This window comes from Cricetulus griseus, assembly GCF_003668045.3.
Source record: "Cricetulus griseus strain 17A/GY chromosome 1 unlocalized genomic scaffold, alternate assembly CriGri-PICRH-1.0 chr1_0, whole genome shotgun sequence".
Taxonomy (NCBI): domain Eukaryota; kingdom Metazoa; phylum Chordata; class Mammalia; order Rodentia; family Cricetidae; genus Cricetulus; species Cricetulus griseus.
This window is the reverse complement of record NW_023276806.1, coordinates 140,719,784-140,737,225: the sequence shown is the minus strand read 5'-3', so window position 1 is coordinate 140,737,225 and position 17,442 is coordinate 140,719,784. Positions and strand designations below refer to the sequence as shown.

General features: G+C 36.2%; 1 protein-coding gene across 1 annotated transcript in view; it reads left to right on the top strand.

Moving 5' to 3' along the window:
• Positions 1 to 17,442, top strand: part of Zfc3h1 (zinc finger C3H1-type containing) — a 53,093-nt gene that overhangs the window by 15,607 nt on the left and 20,044 nt on the right. The window contains exons 3-16 of the mRNA XM_027392381.2: positions 294 to 358; positions 3,330 to 3,528; positions 4,215 to 4,438; positions 6,331 to 6,451; positions 8,473 to 8,570; positions 10,516 to 10,725; positions 10,916 to 11,080; positions 12,631 to 12,768; positions 13,299 to 13,420; positions 13,711 to 13,860; positions 15,130 to 15,304; positions 15,685 to 15,816; positions 16,181 to 16,723; positions 16,815 to 16,924. Of these exons, the coding sequence (XP_027248182.1) occupies positions 294 to 358; positions 3,330 to 3,528; positions 4,215 to 4,438; positions 6,331 to 6,451; positions 8,473 to 8,570; positions 10,516 to 10,725; positions 10,916 to 11,080; positions 12,631 to 12,768; positions 13,299 to 13,420; positions 13,711 to 13,860; positions 15,130 to 15,304; positions 15,685 to 15,816; positions 16,181 to 16,723; positions 16,815 to 16,924 (2,452 nt within the window). The remainder of the gene's footprint in view (positions 1 to 293; positions 359 to 3,329; positions 3,529 to 4,214; positions 4,439 to 6,330; positions 6,452 to 8,472; positions 8,571 to 10,515; positions 10,726 to 10,915; positions 11,081 to 12,630; positions 12,769 to 13,298; positions 13,421 to 13,710; positions 13,861 to 15,129; positions 15,305 to 15,684; positions 15,817 to 16,180; positions 16,724 to 16,814; positions 16,925 to 17,442) is intronic.

Genomic DNA, 17,442 nt, shown 5'->3' with positions numbered 1-17,442 from the left:
TGTCTCCGTCTTCCCAGTGCTGAGATTACAAATTCAAGTCACTACTCCTGGCTTTATATGTGGTTTTAGGGATCTAACTTGGCTTTTCATACTCGTGTGCCCACCATTTTATGGACTAAGATATTTCTTCAGCCCTTCATTCTTTTTAATTGCATTCTTCAATTTTGGTTGAGAGTCATGAAAACAAGACCATAATAGTGAAGCAATTCCTGATTATTGTATACTGTTATTTCCATTTGGATTAATTGTGGCTGTATTTTAGTGTATTCAAAAGATGCTGTTTTGTTTTAAAGGATTAGAAGATAAAGAACAAAATTTAACAAGAAGAATTAGTACCTCAGATATTCTATCTGAAAAGGTAAGATACTGATTTCTGGGATTGAAAATCTGTATGACCTGTACTTGTATTGCTGTAGTCTGTTCTTTTGTTTTGATTCGTTTTTAGAGACTTGATCTCATTATGTACCTCTGGCTGGTCTCAAACTTGCCTTTTCTTTCTGATGTTTGGGAGTACTAGTGTGGGCTACCAGCCCAACTTGTAGTCTACTAATTTGAAATTATTTGGACATTCTGGAGAACTGTCTTAGAGTTTCTTTCCACTAAAGTCTGTAAACTCTATTAACTTGATGTGCAATTCATATCTGTAGGTGATCTTTTTTTATCATTTTTGAAACTTTTAATTTTGATTCAGAGTTTATCTTCCTGTGTGTGCGTGCGCACCTGTGTATCCTATATGGGATGTTTTGAAGTTAGGTAGACCTTGACCTGGAATCACATTTCAGCTCCTTTTCTTACTAAATGAAAGAAATGCTAACTGAGTGAGGCCTTTGTGTTCCTCTGTTTTCTATAAAAATGAGTTTAATCTCTTACATTCTCTGCATTGTTGTGAGGCTTTAGTAGAAGAAAGTACAGAAGTATCAAACACTGTTTAAAATAGGCTACATATTGAGTAACTCAAGCTTTTTCTTTATTATACATTTGAAATATTTACAGTTTCTTCTATTGTGATTTCAGTTTGTTGTTATGTGTAACTGAAAGGATTCGAAGAGTCTAGGAAAGATAGTCCTGAATTTAGGAAGGATAATGTGACAGTGAACACAACACTCACAAATATTTGTTTTTTAATATCCTTACAGTAACCATAAGTAAGTTGACATTATGCATGTTTCATAGATAAGATACATTTGCATAGGTTAGATGACTTAATTTGCATAGGAGTTAGATGTCAGAACAAGAACTGAATGAGATCCTCTGTCCCCTATTTCAGTGTTCTTGGTTTTGAGTATCTACTTCAAGTGCCAAATATGGTTGTATGGCAGAATCAGTTATATTTTTATTTCATTCCAAGGGAAATAGTTGCATAAAGCAATCTCGGTGAAAAATGGCTTTTTTTTTTTTTTTTTTTTTTTTTTTTGTAAAATCTAAATCTGTGTTTTCCAGTAGAATTTTCAATAACAAATGGAAATGTTGTACTATCTAGTATGATAACCATGAGTAATACACACATGGTTTTTTGTTTTGATTTTTTTTTTTTTTTTTTCCGAGACAGGGTTTCTCTGTATTGCTTTGGAACTCTGTAGATTAGGCTGGTCTCAGACTCACAGAGATCCACCTGCCTCTGCCTCCTGAGGATTAAAGGCGTGCACCACTAACGCCCATCGACACACATGGTTTTTAAGAACTTGAGATTTGAAATGTGGGGATGGAGGGATGGCTCGGTAATCAAAAGTTCTTGGTACTCTTCTAGAGGATCCAGGTTTGGTTCTCCGTACCTTTAGTGGGCACCTCACAGCCACCTGTATCTCCAGCTTCAGGGATCTGAGACCCTTTTTTGGCCTCTGAGGGTATTATTTAGAACCCATTGTGGTAGTGTAGGTTTGTAGTCTCAACAGTCAGGAGATAGAGTCTGGAGGGATTGTGAAGTCAAGGTTAACCTGAGCTATATAGTGAGCTCAGATAAGCATTCATGGCTAACGTGGCTGCCCAGTGAGTTGAGACTAACAAATAGATCAACGAACAGATGTAATACTTGGAGTTTTCAACAGTGGAAAGGTGAAATCATTAGCTAGCATTCACTGTTTTCCTTATCCTTAAAAATAATTGGAGTTTAGGAAAAATATAACTACACAATATCAATTAGAAAAAGTTAAGTAGGTCTTAATGTATTGGGATATGAAATTATTTCTTGTACTGCTTCGTATTTTTAAAAGGATTCTCCAAACCTCTCAAATCCATGAATACTTAAGAACTTCTGCTTAAAGTGGCTTGATGTTTTCAGTTACATTTCAGTGTGGAGAGCAAGCTAATTTTCTAGAGCCATTTTTAGGTTCTATTAGTAATAAGTTCTGGTGGGCTGTTATAGAGTGGTCATAGAGACAAGATTTTTGGTGTTTTCATTGTAAATAAGAAAGAAATGTTTGTGATAATTGGGACTGACTTAAGTGTTATAGTATAGTACCCATCAGTTTGTATAGTGTTTATGTAGCCGTTAAAAATTTAAAAGGTAGAGTGAAAAATACTAGGAAGTTACTTTAGTGAGAAAGGCTTTTAAATCTGTACTATTTTTTTGTTGTTGTTGTTTTGTTTGTTTTTGTTTTTCGAGACAGGGTTTCTCTGTGTAGCTTTGGAGCTTAATCTGTACTTTTAAGATATCCTATTTTAGTTTCTTTGACAAATGGGTATTCAAAATATTTTAAAAATACTATGAACGTATAACATTCAAATGCAAACTAGTGGGTACATCTTTTTCTTTCTTTTTTTTTTGTTTTTTTTTTCCTTTGGTTTTTCGAGACAGGGTTTCTCTGTGTAGCTTTGGAGCCTATCCTGGCACTCGCTCTGGAGACCAGGCTGGTCTTGAACACAGAGATCTGCCTGCCTCTGCCTCTTGAGTGCTGGGATTAAAGGCGTGCGCCACCAACACCCAGCGAGTACATCTTTTTCTACCTGCAACAATGTTAAAAAGTTAACATTATCCTTGGTGTTATAACATGGTCCTTGGTATTCTTTTTTGCAGTGCAGTCTGATAAGTCCTTCAGTCTTTATCATCCTGGCTTCTTGGTATCCAACTCTTAACTTTCCTCTTTTGCTTCATCTTTGCATATTTACCTGCAAACTGATAACTTCTAACAATTGATCTTCTGTTTGTGCTACAAGAATTAAATTAGTTTTGGGTTATAGATATGAGGTTTTATTAATCCATATTTTCCATTTAAATATTTGTTTTAATACTAACTTTAAATTTTAGTTAACTTGGTGAAAGATTCAGTTTGGCAAAAATTGTTAACATTAAATAATAGAATTTAAAAACAGTAACTTTTTCTATTTTAAAGAAACTTGGTGAAGATGAAGAGGAACTATCTGAATTACAGCTTCGTCTTCTGGCTCTTCAGTCAGCCAGTAAGAAATGGCAACAAAAAGAACAACAGGTAATGAAAGAAAGCAAAGAGAAACTGACCAAGACAAAAGCTGTGCAGCAGAAGACTAAAACCAGCACAAAAGCACATTCAGCCAAAAAAGTCAGCACCACAGGTGACTGCTGCTCTTTTATTATTCCATTTGAACTGATTTTAATTCAGAGATTTGTAAAAATAATTTACTTCTCTCCCAAAAAACAAACATTGAAAAGAAAACTAATAAGACAAAAAAAATTTCCAAAAAAGCCGCTCCCCCCACCCCCAAGCAAAAATTGCACAAAACAACATGGAGTCCGTTTTGTATTGGCCAGCTACTCTTGGGCCTGGAGCTGGTTGATGGGGGGTGGGGAGAGAGAATGAAAACATAAAGTAGGGTGGGAGATTGGTAGAATCAAAGAAGGGAAAGAATATTATGAATATGTATGAAAAAATGTACTTAGAAACATTTTATTTTATGTGTATGGCTATTTTGTCCTTTGTATGTCTGAACCATGTGCATCCTTGGTGCCTGCAGAGGCAGACAAAGACATGAGATTCCCTGGAATTGGAATTACAGATTGTTGTGAGCTGGGAATTGAACCTGGGTCTTCTTGCTCTTAACCACTGAGCCATCTCTCCAGAAGTTTTGAGTTTGGGAAAGTACAGAGTCCTAAATTAGATGATAATCCTGTTATAAATAGAATTAGGGAGAACCAATTGTATATATGAGTTAACAATATGAAAATGTTTAAGTCTCTTATCATGAATAAAGTCTTAGATTTCAGTTCTACGGATACTGACATTTCTGTTTTTCATGGGAAGCTAAACAAGCATTGAGAAAGCAGCAAACAAAGGCATGGAAGAAACTCCAGCAGCAAAAAGAACAGGAAAGACAGAAAGAAGAGGACCAGCGGAAACAGGCGGAAGAAGAAGAGAGGAGGAAACGAGAAGAAGAAATCAGAAAAATTAGAGACCTTTCTAATCAGGAAGAGCAGTACAATCGATTCATGAAATTGGTTGGTGGGAAGAGGAGATCAAGAAGTAAGGTAAAGAATAGATAACTATCACATCGAAATGTTCAAAACCTTAGAAAATTTCTTCACTCATTCATTTGAGAGTTAGTACCACAGTGTGCATGTGGAGACCAGTAGGTCATAGAGATCACCCCTTACCTACTGAGCCGTCTTGTTGGTCCAGAGTGTTCATATTTAAATGTTTTTTTAATATCATTTCAGCTAAGGAAAATTGTAGATACCTTATGTTCGATAGAGCTTATATAGGTAATCCTTTTTTTCCCCTCTGCATGCTGAGAGAATGTGTGTTGTGTGCAGGAGTGTATGCATGCTTGCCCTTTCAGGTGCAGGTTGACGTCAGTATGTCTTCTTCAATCACTTCTACACCTTCTCTTTTTGAGATGGGGTCTTACTGAACCTGGAGCCTCCTGTTTAATCTAGAGTTGGCTGGTTGCCAAGCTCTGGGATCTGTCTGTTTTTCCTGATGGGGTTACACTTGTGTATCACCACCACGTCTGGCTTTTGACCTGGGTCCTGTGCATACAAACTCAGATCCTCTTGCTTACACAGGAAGCCTTTTATGTAGCCCCTGAGGTCCTTCCATCAACCCTACAAATAATCCTTGGGGAGAAAGTAAGGTGTAATGGGGAACAGATCCTCACATTTCATTATGAGAAATGAAAAGTTTGAAATTTTGGTTAACAAAAGCCTATATTTAGCTTGGCCTGGTGCTCTGCTCCTATAGTGTCAGTTACTTGGGAGGCTAGGTAGGACGATCACACATTCAGGATTTCTTTTGTTGTTGTTGTTTTTTAGGTTTTTCGAGACAGGGTTTCTCTGTGTAGCTTTGGAGCCTATCCTGGCACTCGCTATGGAGACCAGGCTGGCCTCAAACTCACAGAGATCCGCCTGCCTCTGCCTCCTGAGTGCTGGAATTAAAGGCATGCGCCACCAACGCCCAGCCCGAAAATCAATGTTTTTTTTTGTCTAGAAATCTCTTCCATTGTCTTTATGGATACTGTCAGGAGAAGTAAGCTGGGAAGTTCATATTTTACCCTAGTATTACCAGTGATGATGTTTTTGGAGTTTTGAACATTAAGAATATATTCAAGACTATACTAGCTAAATGTAGAGAGATTTAAAAACTAAGAGTTAAGGGGAGAATCAAGAGGAAGCTTTCTTTAGGTAAGGATTATGATTATTCATAATTAAGGCTTTTATAAATAGAATCTTTGTCTAGAGATAAGAATTGTATTATTTGTATGTTATCTCTGCATAGGTTTTCTGTTCTATTTTGTTTTCATCATAAACTCTGTGAGTAATACATACGAAATAAAAATCAGGGCATATAGACATGCCAATCCAGTTTATAATTTTCAGATACTGTTGATTTCATTTATAACTTTAATGTTCTTGACTTTTCTGTGTATGAGTATTTACCTGTGTGCATGCCTTATACTACTTGCATGCCTGATGCCTGTGGAGTCTAGAAGAGGGCATTAGATTTACAGACAGTTGTGAGCTACAACATAGGTGCTGGGTGGAAAATGGCCAGCGCTCTTAACCACAGAGCCATTTCTCTAGCTCCTATTCTTGACTTTAAAAAATAGAGTCTGATACTATAATCATAATGCAAAAGTTACTATTTTCCTCCTAGTTTCATGCCTAAACCATAACTGCATAACTGTTGTAATTTTTTTTTTAAAAGGATACCATTTACTTAATGGCTTAGATAATGGGGGAATTCATCTGTACAGATAGTAATTGGCTGTTACAGATACTTTCCAGATTGCTGCCATGGGCAGGTCTCATAGAGTCATAATAATTTTGGTTATTTGTCCCTAAAAGATAATTATCAACTCTTATGTTAAGTAGCCCAAGAACAGCCTGAATTGAAACTAAGGAAAATACTTTTGTATCCTTAGTCTTCAGATCCTGACCTAAGGCGATCTTTAGATAAGCAACCTGACAGTGGAGGAGGCATTTATCAATATGATAACTATGAAGAAGTTGCTATGGATACAGATAGTGAAACCAGTTCTCCAGGTAGGAGCCAAACTTTGAAACATTTTGATAATCACAAGTTACTCAAAACCTTGAAAGAAATGTGTAATGAAGGTGAGATTTACTGATGTATTGTTTTAACTTTTATTTCCAAGTGTGGTTTTCTTTCTATTTACTTATTTTTACTTTATGTGCATCAATATTTTGTCTGTGTGTTTATCTGTATGAGGGTGTTGGATCCTGGACTTAAAGACAGTTGTGAACTGCCATGTTGTTGCTAGGAATTGAACCCAGGTTCTCTGGAAGAGAAGTCAGTGCTCTTAACTGCTGAGCCATCCATCTCTCCAGGCCCAACAACCTTTTTCTAGAGAAGGCTTTAAATTAAAAAGCTTTGTTTCAACTCTGTTGAGTAATTGATCTGAACTAGGAAAGTTGTGGAATGATTTTATGAATGCTTAGATTAAAGCCATAAGCTACCATCCCAAGCTCAGGCAGTTTTTCTTGATACTTAGATATGACTGGCCATGTGAGAACTATTTTCTTACTAAACACCTGCACCTGAGACAAAAAACAGTACATTTGACTTTTGAGAGATTGGAATGCTTAGGAGATCTCTTCCCTATGGTCCTGTGAGACCATATCAAACATAGAACTCCAGTATTGTATATCTAGACTAGAGCACAGAAGTACAGGATGTATGTAATGTTTGTCATTTTTAGGGCATTGTTTTACCTGATGTTTGATAATCTTACATTATATTTTTGCCAGAGGAGTGGTTGGTCTTTTATTTTCAGGTACTTGGAGGTGAGTCATTGCAATTCTGAAATAATTATGACGCTATTTACTCACCATAACCTGTAAAATAACGTAATGCATGTATTTAAATAATATTATCAAACTTTTTATAAAGAAAACATATTTTCAGCCTTGTCAGATTTTAATTTCTTTGAGTATTATGTATTTATCATGCCTCGTTCTGTCTCTTTCCATCCCCTCTTCCCCACTCTTCTTCTCCATTCTCTTGTTTGTCAGAGGTAGGGTCTTAACTATGTTGCCCAGGTTTTCCTTAAATTTCTTGGTCTCCCCAGGCAGTCCTTGAAACTGACTTTCACATCTGTTTCCCAAGCACTGAGACTGCAGCATGGGCCCCATATTTAGCTGATACTTAGATTTTTCAGAAGGACTGTGTAATTAAGATTGACACTCTCAGATTCAGGCTGTGAATTAACTGTGAAAGGTGGATGTTGTCTCTGTATTGACTAAAATGTAAAAAAGAAGTCTAGTTACATATAGTACATAGTCCTCAATCTTAGTTCCATTTCAACTTAAAATAATTTCCTTATTTTCCTTAGCACCATATTAAGGAAGGAACAAAATCATGTTGTTTTTCTTTTCTCTCCTAGGGCCCTTTGGCAGGATTCAAGAGAATTTTATTTCATCATTTTGTAAAAATTCTATTTAGGAAAAAAACAAAACAAACAAACAAACAAAAAAACTGTGCGCTGGGCACTGGTGGCACACGCCTTTAATCCCAGCATTTGGGAGGCAGAGGCAAGCGGATCTCTGTGAGTTCAAGGCCAACCTGGTCTACAAGAGGGACTGTCTCCAAAACCAAAGAGAAACCCTGTCTCGAAAGACCAAAATAAAATAAAATGTGTTCAATTCTGTCAGTACTGTTAGGTCTTCCACCTCATAGTGAAGTAGAGGGAAGATGTCTGTTTTATTTGAGGCTATGTTTCTCTCTGTAGTCCAGCTGCCCTCAGACCAGGCATCCTCTTGTCTCAGCCTTCTGAGCCCTGGGATTATAGGTGCATGTTATAGTGCCTAACAGAAAGTGAATTTTGAGGAATTAAGTGCCACCCTAAAGGTCACATTAAACTTTATGATGCAAGAACAATTTTATATAGAGAAGGATGCATAGAGGTTTAGAATTTTATCATAAACTTGTAATGTCTGATCTGTACTCTACCTAGGTGTATGTTTCCTCAAGCGACCTATGTATTTTATATGTCCCTGTTGAAGTATTTTACTAAAAGGTCTTCTCTTTTTTTTCTTCTAAACAGCGCCTTCACCAGTACAGCCACCATTTTTCTCTGAGTGTTCATTGGGATATTTTTCTTCAGCACCATCTGTTTCTTTGCCTCCACCAGCTCAGGTTTCAGTAAGTAAAGATGAAGTAGGATTTCAAAGAAAATTACTATGCATCTTCTAATTTATTTTGGAAAGCTGGCATGATTGCTTGGTTTGAAGGGTGCTTAAAAAAATCATAATAACTTACTAGAATTAATAGCTAGAAATTTGCAGAATTAAGCAGTTGATTGTCTAGCTATCCACTTGGTAGATTTTTTTTTTTTAACTATAGCCATTTTAATTTCAGTTTGAATTCATTTATTCCTTTTCTTTGCTTCTCAAATAATTGCTACTCAGGAAATGTGTTCCAAAGCAGAATAAAAATTGTCTGCTTCTATGCATTTTATTTTATTGTTTTTTTTTTGTTGTTTGTTTGTTATTTTTTGTTTTTAAGGCAAGGTATCTACATAGCCCTGGGTGTTGTAGAACTCACTATATGGATAAGACTGGCCTCAGACTCACAGAGATCCTGCTGCCTCTGTCTTCTGAAGTGCTAGGAAATTTTAAATATGTTTACTCCTCTTTGGAAAATCATACAAAAGAAACATTATCTATAGAAATTAAATCTCTTATTTTCTTTAAAAAAAAATGCTTGTGTGTGTACACATGCATGTGTGTGTACACATGTGGAGGTCAGAGTACTGCTTTGTTTTGCTTCCTCTACCAACTGGGTTCTGGGGACCTGCTTTAACCCATTGAGCCATCACTGATGTCTAAAGAACTGTCAATCATGCTGTTGTTTTGAGACAGGATCTCACTCTGTGTCCTTGGCTGGCCTGTAACTCACTGTTTAGGCGAGACTGGCCTCAAAGAGATGAGCCTCCCTCAGCCTCTGAGCAGTGGGGTTAACGGTGCTGGCCTCTACTCTGGGAGATACCAACTCAGCTTTTAAAAAAAGAGAAAGTGAGGAATCACAAAATAAAAGTTCTGCAGTTATTTTTAGATTGAGAGCATCTAGATATGGAACAGTATCTCCTACTAGGTACGAAAACCTTAATTTTCCTGGTAAACGTGTGGTGCCTTCCAATAGAGTTTATGGTGAGGAGATTGAAATGCTGTCTTTTGGGAACAAGGAATGAATGAACTAAAATTGAGGAGAATTCCTGGGAAGTCTTTGAAGCAAAAGCATCTAGACTAAGGGACTTACAGTAAATCAAGCCATTTTTACAAGGATTTTAAGAGATGCTGAACAGGTACTCTGGGCTCTTATTTTTATAATCCCTTTGACTTATAACTTAATTTTAATGCTATTTAAATTTTTTATTACTACATATTTTAGTTTGTTAATCTTTTTAATTTAGCACATGCCCTTAGTCTGTGCTTGTGAGGAGCAAGCAGACAGATCTCTGAGTTCGAGGCCAGCCTGGTCTGCATAGTGAGCCGTTGTCTACAAATACATACATGCTTTAACTTAATATATGATTTTTGTTTCAGTGTCGTTTTTTGACTTGATGTCATCTGAAGAGAATGACCTTGTCTGATTTGATTCTTCTACCTTCTAGAATTTTAAATGTAGATACGGGCAGAAGCAGAGTTGTTTATATTTGTATAATTACTATGGGATTCATAAATGTTTCAAACATTAATTGTAAAAGTAACATTTTCATGGTTGAATATTAAATTCTGGATTAGCTTTGAATTATAATTAATATTTACATCAGTATACATAGAAAAATTAAAAATAAGAATATATACCTTGGGGCTGGAGAGATGGCTCAGAGGTTAAGAGCATTGACTGTTCTTCCAGAGGTCCTGAGTTCAATTCCCAGCAACCACGTGGTGGCTCACAACCATCTGTTATGAGATCTGGTGCCCTCTTCTAGTGTGCGGATATACATGGAAGCAGAATGTTGTATACATAATAAATAAATAAATCTAAAAAAAAAAAGAATGCATACCTTTTCTCATTGAATATTGCTTCATACATGCTTGAAGTTAATAAAAATTGCATTTATATTATTTCTTTAATAAAACAGTCTGTGCCATCATTGAGCCAGCCTTATGGGGAAGGCTTGTGTGTTTCTCTTGAACCTCTACCTCCTCCACCGCCTTTGCCACCTCTACCGCCTGAAGACCCGGAACAGCCTCCAAAACCACCTTTTGCAGATGAAGAGGAGGAGGAAGAAATGCTGCTTAGAGAAGAATTGCTTAAATCTCTAGCAAACAAGAGAGCTTTTAAGCCAGAGGTAATTCAGTGCCTGACCCTCTAGGTGGTGCTCTTGCGCCTATTGTTAGGATGGTTCTACTTCTGTCCTCTTGTATGAGGGTTTAATAGGTTTTTCATCAAAGTTAAGTCTAATGCTATTTTACTCAAGATTTCTCTCAACATGACAGACAAATTTTTTATCTGGAAATGTTTATCTTTTTTTTTAATAGGAAGCATCCAGTAATAGTGACCCGCCTTCACCTCCAGTTCTGAACAATTCTCAGCCTTTGTCAAGAAGCAATCTATCAATAGTCAGTATTAATACAGTATCTCAGCCTAGGATACAGAATCCAAAGTTTCACAGAGGACCTCGTCTTCCACGAACTGTGATCTCGGTAAAAACAAACATAATACAATACTATTGTAAAGCTTATGAGAGGTTTTTAAAAATAACTTTACTGTCCTGTCCTCACTGTCTAGCTCATTTATATACAAAAATAAATTCTTATATAAATACAAATTAAAAATCTTAAAGAAGTTTGAAGTAAGAACAGCATGTGCACTTGAAGATTGGTAGAATTTGGTGATGGTGTGTTTGAGGATGTACTTTCTCAGAGAGTGGTGGATATTTTTTCCTCTGCTCTTCTTAAAGATTATAAATTGACCCATTTTCAATCTTTTCTGGTGTCACTTTAATGAATGGATATCTAAACATTCTTCTCTTGGGGTGTTAAAATAATTTTCTTAATAGGTTTGAGAACGAGAACTGACCAAAACCTTCACCCACAGCAGGCAAGCACACTGCCACAGAACTATATACCCAGATTTTTTTTTTTTTTTTTTTTTTTTTTTTTTTTTTTTTTTTTTTTTTAATTTGGAGACAGTATCTTACTAAATTACACAGGGAGGCCTTGAACTTGGTAAATGTGCCTCAGCCTCCAGACTATTAGGAAATGCAGGCCTATGCCATCAGGCCAAGCTGTTTCTCATCTTTTTATAACTTGCTTATATTTTCAACCAGAGATCATACTATAATGGAAGAATTTATGTTTATTAAGGAAGTTAATCTGAGTCTAATGGCAACATGCGATTTCAGCCTGCTGGTGTTGGGAGCTTGAGGTTGAATCTTCCTGCACTACATAATATGACTCTGACTCAAAAAAAGCCAAGAACTAGGCATGTGGCTTGGTGGTAATTTCCCTAGTATGTTCAAAACTCTGGGTTCAGACCCCAGTACTAGAAAATAAATGTTGAAATGACAGTTTTTAAAATCTTAACTTCCTAATGGCTTTATAGGAAAATAAATAGAGCAAAGTTAAGTTGAAATTTTGCCTGTTAAGTAAACTAACTTTGGTTAATCACCCTATACTTGTAGTCACAAAGTCTACAAAGTTTTATAAATGATTTCTTTGCTTTTTTAAAGGTTAATTTAAATAGTAGTCTTTATAGAAAAAATTATTGAAAAAGGTGATTATAGTAAAGTCTGGAAAGACAAAAATGTAGACTGCTTTTTGAGCTTGGATTATAACCCACCCTAGGGCTATAATCATAGAATGTAACCAGAAGATGCCACTCTACTGTGTGGGGTTATTTTTGTGTGTTGATATACAGAGAGTTTAAAAGGCTTGTCCAAAGGATACACTTAATTGCCACAGAGTAATGAATAGAAATGCTTTTACTGGGTGCTGGAGAGACTGCTCAGTGGCTAAGAGTGCTCGATGCTTCTGTAGGGACCAGAGTTTGGTTTTCAGATCCATGTTACATGGCTCAAAACCATCTGTAACTCTGACTCCAGGAAACTGAATGCCCTTTTCTGGCCTCAGAGGCCATCTGCACACACATGTGGCATACACAGACATATAGACAGATATACAATATTTTTTTAAAAAAAAAAACAACAAAAAATGCTCTTACTACCATGGGTAACAATTACATTGTTTTGTAGCTTCCAAAACATAAATCAGTGGTTGTAACACTGAATGATTCAGACGACAGTGAGTCTGATGGGGAGGCTTCCAAGGCAACCAACAGTGTTTTTGGTGGATTAGAGTCCATGATCAAAGAAGCAAGGCGAACTGCTGAGGTATGTCTATAATTAATGGTGAAAAGACAGTATGTATTGGCAATGGTTAAGGTTTATTTTGTTCCTGAAAAATGAGATCTTAGAGTTAAGGCATTTTTATTTAGTACATGATTTGTGGGAAAAGTATGCTTTTAGTACTTAAATGATGAAGCATCTATTGATAACGTAGATTTTTATGGTTTGAAAATTCCCTTCATGTTTCCAATTACTTCCTTTTCAAACTAGTAAACTGGGTTCATTTCTCTGTGTTTAGGGAAATGTGCTGTTGCCCAGTAGGTATTATATTAACCAAAACACCAGTTTTCAACTAATAAAATCTATAGTTTAAGCCATTTCAGGGTTTTTTTTCTGTTGCAGTAGTTGGTCAGATATGATTTAGTTGACAACTAGGTTCTTTATTTTTTTCAAAAGAGTGATGATATTAATATATTTCTAAATATGTTAGTATATACTGGGGTGTAACATAAAATGTAAATACCAATGTAGAAGTTTTGAAAGCTGTTGATCTGGTTGACTTAAATATTTTTTAGCAAGCTTCAAAACCCAAAGTACCTCCAAAATCTGAAAAAGAAAATGACCCTTTGCGGACACCTGAAGCTTTACCTGAGGAAAAGAAGATTGAATATCGATTGCTGAAGGAAGAGATTGCCAAGTAAGGGAGTTTTTATGTCATTCCCTTAGGGTAGGGTCTGCTAAAGTCCCTTTTGTCTATAAACCACGACTCAGGCATATGAGTGATGGTGATTCTATGATTATGATTTCCACATGGAGAGGTCGGTTATCTATCAACTTAAATATATTGAGGAGGAAGTCAGAGAACTGCAGTGTTAGCTTGGAATGCCAGCCTGAGTCAATGTCATTTACATGTATTTTATAACAGTATATTTTAAAATTTATGGTTTTGGTTTACTCTTTGGCCTAATTCATCTCTCTCAAATTTAGTCGTGAGAAACAGCGTTTGATTAAATCAGATCAGCTGAAGACGAATTCATCATCCCCAGCGAACTCAGATGTGGAAATGGATGGGATTAGTAGAATAGCAATGGTTACTAAGCAAGTTGCAGATGCAGAAGCAAAGCTTAAAAAACACAAGTGAGTTTCACTCAGTGTCTGATTAAATAAGTATCTAAATGTGCCTGGATGGGAGGGTCCATATCTATCCATATTTATATCTGTATATGCTGTTATTAAATACCTTAGGATTATGACTTCCCCCACCTTACCATGACCACCCTGCCATCAGGGTCAGACAGGTTACACTCCCTCCCCACTAACATGTTAAACCCTCCATACAGGGATGTGTTGGGTGCCTGGACAGGAATGTGAATGTGTGAGGGAGGTTTGCTAGACAATCCCTGGATCCTGAATTCTTACACATGGTAGAACTATAACAGTTATACATTCTATTGACCCATTTATGTAGTTTAATATTTTGGTTAGAGATACCAAGACCTTTAAGGAAGGTTGTCAGATTGAAACATAGCTAAAATTGTGAGTTTCCTCATTTTAAAATCTATTAGAACGTCTTCATTGGAAATAAGGTTTTATTTTTTAGAGAAAACATCGATATAACGTGTGTGTGTGTGTGTGTGTGTGTGTGTGTGTGTGTGTGTGTGTGTGTGTGTGTGTGTGTGTGTGTGTGTGTGTGCGCGTGCTTGAGGTGTATGTAGCTCCCACTGGCCTGGAATTTGGTGTGTAGATAATGTGCCTCTGTCTCCTGAATGCTGGGATTGTAGAGGCATGTGTTACTGTCCTGTTTACGTATTATTAAAGGTGGACTTGATTGTTGGAAGTAGTTTTTATCTGACCTATTGAATAATGCTCCTGGTGATTAAATTAACTTTTAATTAGTTTATATTTAAATAGCCCAGTGACTTTTTAAAGACAAGCTTTTAAGTATTCATCTGTAGGTTAGTAAGGAAAAGAGTAAGTGTTCATAGCCTCATTTCTAACATTTCAAACTCCTGGTATTCTTTTTGTGAATCATGAAAGTGAATGTAATTGTGAATTTTTTAAAACAAAAGCAACAGTAGCACTGCAAGACGGTCTGTGGTCTTATATACACGTTCTGGTTTTCTTTTGAACAAGATAATTAGATATTAAGTGTTCTGAGTACAACATACCCTGAAAGTGTTCATAGTGTATTTGGTGTTGGTATATGTTTGTCTTGTGCTAAACTATAGTTCATAACATGTAAGATTCATCTTCAGTTTATGAACAGAGTTGCCTCTTTCAAAATCTTATTTGCATGTAAGATAATTCTTTAAATGCATTATTGTATTATTGCTTTGAAATCTCTATGGTCTGATGGTGTCAGTCTACTAGTTTAGAAAACAAAGAATTTTGTTATTTACCACTTAGGATCCTCTTGATAAAAGATGAATCAGTTTTAAAGAATCTAGTACTGCAAGAAGCCAAGAAGAAAGAGTCTGTTCGAAATGCCGAAGCAAAAATTACAAAACTTACAGAACAACTTCAAGCAGCTGAGAAAATCCTCAGTGTTAACAGGGTGTTTTTGAAGAAGCTTCAAGAACAAGTAAGCTCTGTTTAAAAATTAACTATTGTAATCTTTTGTTTACTGCATTGTTCATGTCTCATGTCTGCTACATGTGTGCTGGTGTTTACTGGGGTCAGATGGCATTGTGTCCCCTGTAGCTGGAGTTACAGGAGGTTGTGAGCTGCCGGACTTGGGTGCTAGTAACTGAGCTCCAGTCCTCTGGAAAAGTTAACTGCTGAGCCCCAGTATTGCATATCATCCCACCCCCCCTCGTTTTCTCTAAAGCAAAGGGGGAGAAAATTGAACTTACACCATCACCATATATGTAACCTGTGGTCTCTTATTGAGACATGCTGTTAGGATATTGTGTTTGAGAGGTTATTTCCTAAGATTTTCATTTATATGTTTTCTATTTTCAGATTCACAGAGTTCAACAGCGTGTTACCATTAAGAAAGCTTTGACTCTGAAGTATGGAGAAGAGCTTGCTCGGGCAAAGGCAGTGGCCAGTAAAGAACTTGGGAAACGAAAACTGGAACAAGACCGCCTTGGAGTAAGTTGCTTATAGGAATATTTTTGGAGTGGAAGTTTTTTGTTTTGTTTATGGTATTTGCAAACTAAGATGCATAAAGTAACTTCAACTTTGCTGCAAGTTCAAAGAGAACAAATTATATTAATATCTCTATAAAATCTAATGTATATTTTTAAATGATATCTGCTTTTAAAATTTTTTTTGCATTGGCTTTAATTTTTGATGGTTATAGATTAACTAGAAAAAGTATGTTGACTTGTTGTTTGGCTCTCCTTGTCATTCAGTTCTGTGATGTTGGTATTATATTCTAGTGATATCACAATTATCTTGTGAGGAATTATATATGATTGCATGAAGTGTTATAAAATATTTACTTTCCCCCCAGCCAAACAAAATGATGAGATTTGATAATTCTCCAATATCAAGTCCAAGAAAGCATTCAGCAGAATTAATTGCTATGGAAAAAAGACGATTACAAAAGCTAGAATATGAATATGCTTTGAAAATTCAAAAGTTAAAAGAAGCCCGAGCCCTCAAAGCAAAGGAACAACAAAATCTTGTTGCAGTTGTAGAAGAGGAAGCTGAGTTTTCTTTACCTCAACCATCACTTCATGACCTGACACAAGATAAATTAACCTTGGACACCGAAGAAAATGAGGTTGATGATGAAGTTTCCTCAGGTTCAAACAGAGAACGAAGAAGATCCTTCCTAGAGTCTAATGCGTTTACTAAGCCCAACCTTAAGCACACTGACACCCCTAACAAAGAGTGCATAAACAAACTCAGTAAAAGTACTGTAGAAAAGCCAGAACTTTTTCTAGGGTTAAAAATTGGTGAACTACAAAAATTATATTCAAAAGCTGACAGCTTAAAACAGTTGATTTCAAAAACTACCACAGGCATTACAGAAAAGACTCTGCACGGTCAGGTAAGTGGCATTTCATAGTCTGTATAAAATCTAGAGTTTTCTCAATGCCTCACTTGTCATGTGGAATTATTGTGATGGTTGTTTTTTGCAGGAGATTTCTGTGGATGTGGATTTTCTTACAGCACAGAGTAAAACAACAGAAGTGAAGCCGTGTCCTTTTAGACCCTACCAGAGCCCTCTTCTAGTCTTTAAGTCTTACAGGTAAAAAAGAGACAGTTAATAGTTTGAGTTTCAGGGTTACTCTGGTTCTTGATGTTTTACGTTGAATATGTGTTAATAAATAGAAGCATTTGAATGACAGTCAACTGGAAAACAAATCTTTTATGAGAGACAAAAATATGTTGTATTGCTGTTGTTCAGATCATATCAGAAAGTGCAGTTTAGTGTGTTCTTTGGATTCAAATTCTATTAAGTATTATAGGACTAGAATCTCATGGAAAATTTTATTATTTTTTAAGATAGACACTCATGACATAGCTGTGGCTGTACTGAACTTGCTTTTTTGGCCTCAAACTTGAAGTAATCTTCTTGCCTCTGCCACCCAAGTGCTACAGCATATTATAGGTGTGTGTTACCACACCTGTTCAATTTAGAATTTTTAATTTTAGCATTGGCCAGCCTCTGGAATGTTGACTTAGACATTCTTAGATGGCTAGTGTTGTCCCACAACATTTTCAGAATGCCAGAAGTTGTGGACTGCTAAACGGGTATGGTTTTAT